Genomic DNA, 12,500 nt, shown 5'->3' with positions numbered 1-12,500 from the left:
TTGAAACGTAGCCGGACTATTACGTAACCCAAACGGCATGACGGTGTATTCATAGAGTCCAAAGGGAGTGATGAATGCAGAGATGGGACGAGCTTGTGGAGCTAAAGGAATTTGGTAATAACCTTTAGTGAGGTCAATTTTAGTAATAAACTTGGACTGTCCCACCTTATCAATTAAATCGTCGACGCGGGGAAGAGGATAAGCGTCAGGGATGGTAACTGTATTCACTCGGCGGTAGTCCGTGCACAGTCGAGTTTGTCCGTTTTCTTTAGGGACCAGAACGCACGGAGCGGCCCATGGGGAATTACTGGGAACTGCCAAACCGTGCTGCACGAGATAGTCGACCTCTTTCTTCATTATCAGCTTCTTCTGGGGATGCAATCGGTACAGGTGCTGGCGGCTAGGAGAAGTTCCTGGATACAGTTGAATCTCATGGGACGTCAGGTTACAACGGCCAGGATTATCTCGGAACAAGGATCTGTGACTAGAAATAATTTCAGAAATTTCCTTAGCTTGATCAGGATTCAAGTGGTTAAGGTACGAAAGTAGGTTGTTCAAGATGTCGCTGTTGTTGCCGACTGTGGGAGGATCGAAATGTGGCAACGTCGGTTCGTGGACTCGTGGACGGTCGGTTGACATAGGTATTTTATTGGGACCATGATTTGGCGAAAGCAATGGTTTGACTGAACTGTCTAGTGGTATTTTGGCAAGGTATGGCTTAAGCAAGTTAACATGAACAAGTTGAGTAGTTTTACGTCTGTCAGGGGTTTCTAGTACGTAATTATATTCTGACATCTTTTTCTGAATTTTATAAGGACCATGGTATTTAGCTTGAAGAGGCTGTCCAGAGATAGGAATGTATGCAAGAACCCTATCTCCCTCCTTGAATTCTCTCTTACGAGATTTCTGATCAAAATTAACCTTCATTTTACTTTGTGCATGTTCAAGGTTCTTCAAGGCAAAGGAATGAATTCTGGCTAGGTTATCCTTAAGGGAAACAATATACTGGTTAACAGACTGTAAAGGTGAGGTAGAAGAAGATATGATATGGTCCTTGATTACCTTGAGGGGTCCCCTTACCTTCCTTCCATATAACAATTCAAAGGGAGAAACACCCAGAGCTTCGGATGGTGTTTCACGGAGCATAAAGAGGAGGAAAGGCAATCCCTCATCCCAGTCACGGTCTTCCTCGTAACAGAATTTACGTAGCATATTCTTTAACGTTTGATGACATCGTTCTAGAACTCCCTGACTGGCGGGGTGGTACGCTGTAGACAGAGACTGTTTAACATTTAATTCCTTGAGGACTTGGGTAAAGAGTTTGCTAGTGAAATTAGAACCTCTATCTGACTGTATTTCCTGAGGAATACCAAAGGAAGTAAACATGTGAGTTAAACACTTAATTACACTCTTAGCAGAAATATTTTTTAAAGGAAAAGCTTCAGGGTACCTGGTAGTGGGACAAAGAACTGTTAAAATGTACTGGTTACCCTTCTTGGTTTTAGGCAACGGGCCTACTATGTCAATCACTAGTTTCTGAAAGGGTTCACTAGGTACTTTAATGGGTTGAAGGGGATACGGAGGAATAGACTCGTTTGACTTGCCTACTATTTGGCAAGTGTGGCAACATTTAACGAATCTACTTATCTCTGCTTTCATGCCAGGCCAAAAGAATTCTGACAAGAGTCGTAAATAAGTTTTCTTAATACCTAAGTGTCCTGAGTGTCCAGCATGAGCAATCTCTATTACCTGAGTCCTCAAGTTAACAGGTAGAACAATTTGGTGGCATTCTGCCCAGGTATCATCATCAGAAAGGTGACGAGGTTTATACAATCTCATTAGTATTCCTTCGTGCAAATAAAAGGAAGGAGTATGTAGGATATCCTCCTTGGGAATAGCTCTATTAAACAAGGGAGCTAATGAAGGGTCGTTCTGTTGAGCCTCTTTGATGCTCAGCTCTGAGGGTAGAGTAAGCGGGGTGGTTGGGGTGGTTGGGGTGGTTGGAGAGGTAAGAGTTGGTTGGTTAGCTGGCGCTTGGGATCGTGTGATAGCACAGGTTGGAAATAGGTTGGGTTGGGTTTGCTCTATGGTAGAAGTTGGGTTATATGGTAGGGGAGAAGTAGAAACAATTAAAGGAGGATGGACTAGTTCTCCTGCTAGATCGTTACCTAGTATAAAATCTGCTTCAGGAACAGGTAGGGTTGCCGTTTCACTTACTCCTACGGAGACAGTATCCTTGATGAGTCCACAGTTCAGGTGCACCTTTGCCAGAGGTACTGAGAAAGGATTGTGGAAGTCCTGCAAGTATACACGTTCTCCTGTATAATCACGTTGGACTCCCGGCAGTGCTGACTGAAGTAGCAGGGACTGTGCTGCTCCTGTGTCCCGTACTATTCGGAGGTTGTGTTCTACGTGGTCTGAACCAAGTGATACTGTTCCCGTTGAACGGAAGGGCTGAAAAGGATCTACAGAATTGGCAGTAGAATGGTTAAAGGAAGCTACAGATCTTATATTCTTTTGAGCTACTTTACATTTTGGGTCTGGGCAATTTGCAATTACATGTCCTGGTTTCTTACAGAAGAAACAAACAGGGAAACTAGGGCTATCAATTTTCCCACTAGTTGGTTTTACATGAGGTTGTTGGCGGTTACTGTCCTTTCCAACATTTTTGTGAATCAATGAGAGGGTATCAGTCAATTTGGCTGCTTTCATAAGGTCAAATTCCTCCTTGTCAACAATGTGAATTTTCAAGTAGTGAGGAATTTTACGCACGAATTCCTCTAACGCGATCAAGTTCACTACTTTCTCAAGATTATCGGCTGATGCCGATTTAATCCACTTTCTTAACGCTCGTAGTTTGTCTGACGCGAATTCCATATATGTCTGATGGCTAAGTTTGTTTGAATTTTGAAATGCTTGTCGATAACCTTCGGTGGAAATTTCATAAGCGGAAAGAATTGTCTGTTCGACCGTTTCGTAATCAGTGTTATTTTCCAGATTGTTACATACTTGTAACGCTTTTGTGGACAACTTTGGTTTAATTAACCATATCCAATCTGCTTGGGGAATTGCAAAATGTTTACTTACTTCTTCAAATTCTCGAAAAAATAAGGTTGGATTCTCGTCTGAGAAAGAGGGAATAAGTTTGGTGTATTGCAAAAGATCTAACTTACTTGAATTTGAAATCGCTTGTTGACTTGGGGTCAATAGTTCTAGCCGTTTTATTTCGAGTTCGTGCTGTCTTTGCTCTTTATCATGCTGTCTTTGCTCTCTTTCACGCTGCACTTCGAGTTCCTTAATTTGCAGTTCATGCTTCATCTTCCTTTCAAGTATCTGATATTCTAGATGGTCTAATTGAGTCTCTTTCGTAGGGCTAATGTCTAATTTAGCTGCAACTATTTGTTCTAATCGTTCAAATTCTCCGTCTTCGTCTTCCGTTTTCTTTAACTGATCTATGTGACTCAATATTAGTTGAACTAATTCAGTTCTACTAATGTTCGCTGGATAAGTTAATTCCCATCTTGTTGCTATTTCTTTCAGACATTCTTTATTTGGGTTCTGAATTATCAGTTCTTCCACCGAGGGGTTCTCAACAAAGTTTTCGATATTCAGTTCTGACATCGCGAAATTTTTACTCGCTAACAGTTGCTACTCAGCAAGGTAGAACGCTTGGTTCGCTTACGTGGTATACCGGACAAGAGATACAAGTAGAATTATAATACTCGACTCCCACGAATATTAAAAATCTTTGGGACAGAATACATTAACCAAAACTACATGCTGTAAGTAGGATAGAATTAACGTTCCCACACGTATCCTAAACGGATCCTACTTCAGTACTCTTACGAAATTTACAGCTGCAAGAGTTTAACGTGGTCATGTGCAATGGCGTATTTACGATTAACTGAATTACTGTACTGGGGTACTGAGTTGCAAGTTTACCGGACAGATGGACAATTTCGATGGTTGTGGGAATGCAAGTGTAACTTATGTACGTTTCGCTCGTATATCTCACACCTTCTTAGTTTTTGTTCGGGTAAGAGGATTCCGACGGGCCCCCATTATATGTTATGCCTTCCGCAAGGATATAAGGAAATATGTCTAGGAGGGGTTCGTACTTAGTGGCCTTGATGTGGGTAAGGCAAATCCAAACGGAAGTTAACATAAATAACTAATTTAATGTATAACAAAAAGCCAACAAAACAAATATAAGAACTTTACAACAACAAAATTAATCAATTGACAATTAATTCCTCCACCGAAAACCAAGTCATGAGAATATAGATTACGTGGTGACGCCACGGTACTAGAGCAAAAGCAATATGGGAGAGATAAAGTTACGCGCCGCTCAGCCAACGAAAGTGCGCCCGCTAGGAGCCGGTAGATGCATTATATATACAGTTGACGAGGACGGGAGGAAGGCGAAGGATGAGCCGGACAGAACTAGTTCACGTCCGTCGGCCTAGAGAGAGTAGATCCCATAAAGTATACAAGCAGTTTTTACCGTACATACGTAATTACCTAACAAGTACAGGATAACACAGATACAGATATTTTTAGATACATGGAGGATGGTGGGCCATCACAACGTATACAAGTAATTTTACAGTACATACATAATTATCTTACAATTAAAGATTGACATACAGATACAGACATTTTATATACATGGAGGATGGTGGGCCATCACAATATGTATATATATATATGTATATATATATATATATATATATATATATATATATATATATATATATTTATCAAGGACTACTATTTTGCAGGACGTGCAAACGCAGGTTCCTGGTTCCGCTAGCGGAGGCCATTGCTTTCTTCGTAACCTAACATTTTATATTGGACAATTATATCAAAACTAGAAACCTAACATTGTATATAGGACAAATATATCAACTATTGACTTATTCAATGCAGTATAAGTTAATATAAACTTGTATAGTGAAATAAGAAATTATTTTTAAGGCACTATTATGCTTTGAAATACCAATTTTAGCCGGACTTGACATGTATTATTGTATGAGGTTAGTGGACACTTTAAAGGAATCCAAGTTGCTGTTGTTTTACATTCTACAAAATGGATTGTAGTTAAACCTTTGTGATTGCAAACAAACAAACATTCACACAAATAAACAGACATAGAAGCAAAAGCTTACCAGACTGGAGCGATTAATCAGCGAGCCGGGCCTTCTTTACAAAGGTCTGGAGAAGGACTGCATTCTTCTGCTGGTCTTTCTCTAGGCTGTGGAGTCCATTTAGAAGAACATTTGCCAGACGACGGAACATCTTGGGACAGTCAATGTCAATCCCACTGAAGCTGGCCAGTGTCGACAAGATCTCCATCAGTCTTTTCTGGCAGCAGGAACGGTGACGGGCTTCCTTGATGAAACATAGTCCACATATGACAAGATCAAAAGTGCACACATGTGGAGTTGTCAGGGAACCTCTGGACACTGTCTCGATAAAGTCCTTAACGTCACTGGTCACAAGAGGTTCCACGGCGCTGAACACCACATCGTCCGCGCACTTTGTCTCAAGACACCCAGCCACAAAGGCCGCACTGTACTCTTCATTCACAGTCAGTATCACATCTGTGGTGCACCTCTCAATAGAGGCTGCATCCTCTAGGTCAATTGCAGTCCCCAAGCAGGTATGTTCCTTCGACACAGAGTGGAAATCGATGGACTGGAGGTTTACGGCAACATATCTCGTGAGCCGCTGCTTGCATGCGGAGAACACATCCACAGTGGTCATGAAAGAGTTTGCACCAGTTGATTGACGGTAGACTGAGAACTCCCCCTCAAGTCGGTCACTCTGGATCTCACGCAGCAGGACATAATGGAAGCCAGTGTTTCTGAACAAGTAGCGGCAAACGGCAATCAGTCCCTGCATAATCTGCACTAGTGCATTCTTGGTGTCATGGTTGAAACACTTGATTCGATTTGCTCCATGTCCTGAAGAAGCCTCTTGGAAAATCAACAGGAAAGTCTGCAGGCTGGTTGACTGGAACGTTCATGCGCTGATCTTACCCCTTCCCAGATACATCCACTAAATTCCACCAGTTGAGGATGATTTGGATGAACTTAGCAGTGTCATGACATCCTCTGAGCTTCAATGAAGCCACAACCTTTTCATTGAAGACCTTCAAGACATGCTGCACATTTTGTAGTTGAAGTCGTGAGGGGTTGACAGCAAATTTAGTAAGGGGAGTAGTCTTCAGAATACTACCTTTCTCTGACTCGTACAGTTCCTTGACGTCAGAAAATGATGCTGTTGTTTTATTGTCAAGTCTGATCTTCTGGCACTTCTCACTGATCCAGTTGTTGCGGATGCACTTCAGAATATGCACTGTGTCAAAAAGTAGAAACTAGACACACTCTTTGTCAAGAGGATGCTTGGTTGTGGCACGGCAATCACCCGGAAAATCAAACAGCTTACAGTACTGCTGGTTTATCTTGTGGTTGTCTGTGATAGACCCGATGACACGCCCACCTGCCCTCTCAACATCATCTGCCGCCTCCTTCACACGCTCAAGCTGGTAGGCTGCTGTAAGCTTGTGGAGGGTTGTCACAGAAATCATAATACCAGGTCCTCTGTGCAGCGACTTCAGCATAATACATAACAAAGTTATGTCGTAGCATATTAGTAAAATAATACTGATAACCCACTTTCGGAGAAGAATAAGCGAAAGTATAAAGAATTGTATATTTCGATCACTAACTGTGATCCTCTTCAGCAGATGTGAATTACAGAGTAGAGAACAATATGTATTTATACAGAAGTAGTGAGGTAAGCAGGAAGGGACGGGGGCTCAGGTCACGTGTCCGGCGTTGCATGGGCCTTGGTGGGTTTTGTCCACTGATAATGTAGAAAGTAACATTTTATTTATTGCAAATGAAGATATATAATCTGGTAACCATTGACCATAAAAAATATTATAATTTGGAAAATTGTCTATCAAAGAGGATTCTACAATTTTTCTTCTGAAACTGCATTTAGATTTGTAAATTATTTCAACATCGTCCCAATTTATCCGATGGTATTTGTTGGCGACATGCTGAAATACGGCGGAATTTTCCTACTCTATAAAATATAGGCAGGAAAATTCCGCCTTAAAGAAGGCAAAAAGGAGAGCAGATATAAGATGGAGCAGTATGATAGAAAAAATTGAAAGTAATAAAAAGATCCTTTGGAAGGAAATCAAGAGAGGAAGGGGGGGGGTGAATCAAGTAGAGAAGAAAAAGTAAAGGGCGCGGATGGACAGATCTTAACGGAAGAGGAGGCGGTAAGGGGAAGATGGATGGAATATTTTAGAGAGCTGTTGCATGTGAAAGAGGATAGGAAAGGGTTGGTGGTAGCAGTAGGAGTCACTAAGAAAATGACAGTGATGGGAGAGGAAAATGGAGGAAAAATAATAAATGATGAGGTGTAAGTAGCTTTGAAGATGCTGAGAATAGGAAAGGCTCCTGGATTAGATGGGTGTTATGAGGAGTGTCTGAAGAGAGGGCGGAAAAGTAATAGTGGACTGGCTGGTAAGGTTGTTTAATATGTGTCTAAAAGAGGGTAGACTTCCAGAGGACTGGAGGAGTACCTGTATATTTCCACTTTACAAGGAAAAGGGGGACAAATGTCAGTGTAGTAGTTTCAGAGGGATCAGTTTGTTGAGTGTAGTTGGAAGGCTTATGGGAGGGTTTTGATTGAAAGGATTAGGAGAGGGACAAAGGGATATGTGAGAAAGCTTTGGGAAAAGATAAGGAAGTTTTTTAGGCCTTTAATGATTTGGAAAAGGTTTATGACAAAGTAGACAGGAAAGCACTGTGGAGGCTTTGCAGATATATGAGATTGGAGGAAAGCTTTTAAGGGTAGTTACGAGTTTTTACGTGAGTAGTAAAGCCTGTGTTAGAATTAGAAATGAAGAGAGTGAATGGTTTGAGGTAAAGGTGGAACTGCCTCAGGACTGTCATGTCACCATGGCTGTTTAATGTGTACATGGATGAAGTGGTGTGGTAGGTAAAGGCGAGAATAATGGACAGAGGACTGGAGATTGATAAAAAAAATCTAGAAAATTGGGAGGTGAGCCAGTTGTTTTTTGCTGACGACACTGCACTTGTGGCAGGGTCAGAGGAGGGATTAGAGGAGTTAGTGACGGATTTTGAAAAAGTCATGAGACAGGAGAAAGTTGAAAGTAAATGTGGGTTAAAGAATGGTGATGACATGTACAAGGGTAGAGGATGGCAGTGAACTGGAAGTCTAAAAAGAGGCTGGAGGAAGTGGATAACTTTAGGTATATGGGGTCGCATGTGGCAGGAACGGGAGGAGTAGAGGTGGAGGTAAATTGCAGATTGATAGAAGCAGGTAAATGCCTTGGGGAATTGAAAAGTGTTATGAGAAATAGACAACTGGGAATGGATGCAAAGAGGAGATTGTATGAGGGAGTGATTGTGCCGACGGCATTGTATGGGACAGAGACTTGGAATTTAAAAGTGGCAGAGATGAAAAGTTTAAATGTGTTTGAGATGAAATGTCTGAGAAGTATGGTAGGGGTTACTAGGTTGGATAGAGTGAGAAACGAGGAGGTGAGGAGGAGAGCGGGAGTGGAAAAGGAGATGGGAGATGGAGCTGATGAAAATTATTGGGATGGTTTGGGTACATAGAAAGAATGGGTGACTAAAGATTAGTAAAAGAGGTGTGAAAGGCAGAGGTGGATAGAATAACTTTTAGGGGACGGCCGAGGATGAGATGGATGGATGGGGTGAACGGGGCTTTGGGGAAGTGGGGAATGTCTGTTGAGCAAGGAAGGGAAAAGGCAGGAGATAGGAATGATTAGAAAATGACTGTGTATAGATAATACTATGATGCAAGGAAGGGAGGGACGGGGGATGGGGCGCAGGGGGTGCTTATGTGTGAATGATATTTTAACACAGCCCGAAATTATTTCCCCCCGTCTTTTCTTTTTCTGCGTGAGGGGACAGAGAGGGGGGGGGGGTCGCCTTGCTGTGGATGTACTGTGTCTCCCTGCATTGCGTTTGACCCAGGGCAGTTGGCCCGTCATCCACGGGGAAGTGAGATGGAGGGGTGGAAAAGGTGGTGGTGGGGGGGAGTGAAATGTGTAGTCACCACTGCAGCCCTCACTTATGAATATGGTGACTCACTTCTTTTAGTTGTTATTTTCTATCTAGGAGAATCAAAATGTCGTTTTCTTCTATATATTTCTTCTGTTAAGTCGAATTGAGTACAGTGCACTGTCTGAAGTTTTTCTAAGGAATCCCCCGAGAACACGTATACAAGATCCTACTTGAGCTTTGCAGAGACGTAGTGATTTCCTTAGTCCAATGATCTTTAACTTTATATTTAAGATCCTACCCAAAGGGTGTGATCTTTACATTCATGAATCAATAAGAATTTTCCCTTCAACACTTTCACCGATCAGATTCTTTGTTTCAAGCCTTTGCGGCAATATTGTTTACTTAGAATAATCTCGAGTCTCTGCATAATTCTCACTTAGGTTACAAAGAAATTTCATTTCAGCAATAAGCAAATATATATTCGAGCTCCTGAGCCTAGTTATTTTATTACCTACACAAAGCTGAGTCGGGGAGCTCGTTCGAGCTGTTATTTACAAACAATATTTTATTACACAAAGCGAAAAAGCGGAATCGGGCTCTTATTTATCACAACCTAACTATAAAATGTAACAACTCGTATTCTATCCCTTTTTCTACCAGCCTCTTACAAATAGGTGGGAATAGGTACGTGTCTCTGACTTAGCTACCTCCCTTATAAGGGGAAAAAAACTCTTGGTATACAGATACATAGATATAAGTACACACACACACACGCACACACACACACACACACACACACACACACACACACACACACACACACACACACACACACACACACACACACACACACACACACACACACACACACACACACACACACACACACACACACACACACACACACACACACACACACACACACACACACACACACACACACACACACACACACACACACACACATGCTCCAGCTCTGGGCACGAAAGCATTCTTTCAGATACCCACGCAAAAAGAAAGAGGAAAAAATCATAAAAAAAAACTAATTGGTTCCTATCTCTTGCCTCCCCCCCCTCTCCCTCTCTTCCCCACCAGGTCGACAGTCCAGACGCGCCTGGAGAGGGCGTCCTTGTAGCTCAAAGCATCTGGGGCATCCTGAGGGGCCTGGAGACCTTCACTCAACTTCTTTATCGTTCTTCAGCCGCCTTCAAGATCAACTCGACCCAGATCATGGATTTCCCACGTTTCTCCTTCAGGTGTGTGTGTGATTCACCATGGCCTTGAATCACGTGTTGGACTCGTGATCGACAGCTATTTCTCTCCCGGAAGAGAGGTCAGAGCTCATATATGACCGATCTATGGGTAATGCTGTGACCACACACACACACACACACACACACACACACACACACACACACACACACACACACACACACACACACACACACACACACACACACACACACACACACACACACACACACACACACACACACACACACACACACACACACACACACACACACACACACACACACACACACACACACACACACACACACACACACACACACACACACACACACACACACACACACACACACACACACACACACACACACACACACAACTCCCGACCCACGAAAGTTGGAGTAACGACTCGCAGCGCAGCGATACTGAAATTATTTTAGCCTTGGACGGGATTCGAACCCGGACCGCCGTAGTGGCGGCCGGGAACTCTACCACTTGTGCCATCGAGTCGTGGGTGTGTGTGTGTGTGTGTGTGTGTGTGTGTGTGTGTGTGTGTGTGTGTGTGTGTGTGTGTGTGTGTGTGTGTGTGTGTGTGTGTGTGTGTGTGTGTGTGTGTGTGTGTGTGTGTGTGTGTGTGTGTGTGTGTGTGTGTGTGTGTGTGTATTTACCTAGTTGTATTTACTAGTTGTATCTTACGGGAAGGAGAGCTAAGCTCGTGGTGCCCGTCTCTGTATCTCGCAGTGTCTAAATTGCTCTTAAATTCGCGTATGGTTTTTGCACACTATCATTTCGTGTAGTTTGTTCCATACATCCACCACTCTTTGGGGAAAGCTGTTGTTTTTTCAGGTCTCCTGTGTAACTATCTGTTTTGAGTTTCCTCCCATGTCCTCTTGTGTTTTGTTATCCCAATTTAGTAAGTCTTCTCTATCAAGGATTTCCATACCTCTCATAATTCTGTAGATAGTCAACAAGTCACCTCTTTCTCTTTTTTGTTCCATAGTCGGTAATTCTAGTTTTGTCAATCTCTCTTCATATGACAGTTTTGAAAGTGTTGGGGCCATCTTCGTAGCTGCTCTCTGGATTCTCTCAATTTTTCTTATATTCTTTTTGGTACTGGGTGACCATAGTGTCGCTGCGTACTCCAGTTTAGGCCTTATCAGTGTGACTAGTATTTTCTTTACAATTTCTTCGTCCAAGTACGTAAAGACCACTTTTATTGATCTTAACAAGTTGTAGGTTTCTCCAACAATTTTGTTTATCTGTTTATCAGGGGACATGTCCCTTGTGGTGATTACTCCCAGGTCTTTTTCAGATTCTACTTTCTTTACTTCTTTTGCACCAATTTTATATTCTTCTGATATATATTTTTTCAAATTCCATTATGTTACAGTTCTTAATGTTGAAGTCCACTTCCTACTTCTGACTCCATTCCTAAACCCTCTTCAGATATCTCTGTAGCGACTCAATCCATTTCAGTACTCACTTTCTTCAACAGTTTTGCGTCATCTGCAAAGAAGCTCATGTAACATTCCACACCCTCATCCCTCTCATTCATATAAATAGCAAACATTATTGGAGCCAATACTGATCCTTGTGGAACTCCACTAATTACCCCCTTCCCAAGTGGAACTCTTATCTTTGAGCACTACTCTCCCTTTTCTTCCATACAAGAAGTCTTCCATCCATTTCAGTAGTTTACCTTCTATCCCTCCTATAGTTTCCAGTTTTCTTAATAGTTTTTTGTGTGGTACTTTACCAAAAGCTTTTTGTAGGTCAAGGAGAGCACAACCAGCCCATCCGTCCCTTTCTTGTGTTATATCTAGTTGTCTTGAGTAGAAACAGATCATATTTGTGGCACACGATCTTCCCTGTCTAAATCCAAATTGTCTCGGGTTTAGTATATTGTTTTCCTCCAGATGTTTTATCAATCTATTTTTGATAACTTTTTCAAAAATTTTGGCTACCGTGCTTGTCAGGGAAACTGATCTGTAATTTGTTGGGTCTTCTTTGTTCCCTCCTTTATATATTGGTATGACATCGGCATTTTTCCAGTCTTCTGGTATTTTTATTTCTTTGAGTGAGCAGCTTACTATATTACATATTTTGTCTATTAGCTCTTCTCTACATTCTTTTAGTATCCAGTTTGTAATGCCATCCGGTCCGTGTGATTTC

At 42.1% G+C, this 12,500-nt stretch overlaps 1 protein-coding gene across 1 annotated transcript in view; it reads left to right on the top strand.

The window, feature by feature from the left end:
- The window catches only part of LOC143021499 (beta-hexosaminidase subunit alpha-like), a gene marked incomplete at its 3' end in the record, with an annotated part of 14,961 nt that extends 4,628 nt beyond the window's left edge, over positions 1-10,333 (top strand). The window contains 1 exon segment of the mRNA XM_076179053.1: positions 10,173-10,333. Coding sequence (XP_076035168.1) covers positions 10,173-10,333 — 161 coding nt within the window.
- Between the last annotated feature and the right edge of the window lie 2,167 nt (positions 10,334-12,500).

This window comes from Oratosquilla oratoria, chromosome 42 (genome assembly GCF_046742065.1).
Source record: "Oratosquilla oratoria isolate Oo_2021 chromosome 42, ASM4674206v1, whole genome shotgun sequence".
Taxonomy (NCBI): Eukaryota; Metazoa; Arthropoda; class Malacostraca; order Stomatopoda; family Squillidae; genus Oratosquilla; species Oratosquilla oratoria.
This window is presented reverse-complemented; position numbering and strand designations above follow the sequence as displayed.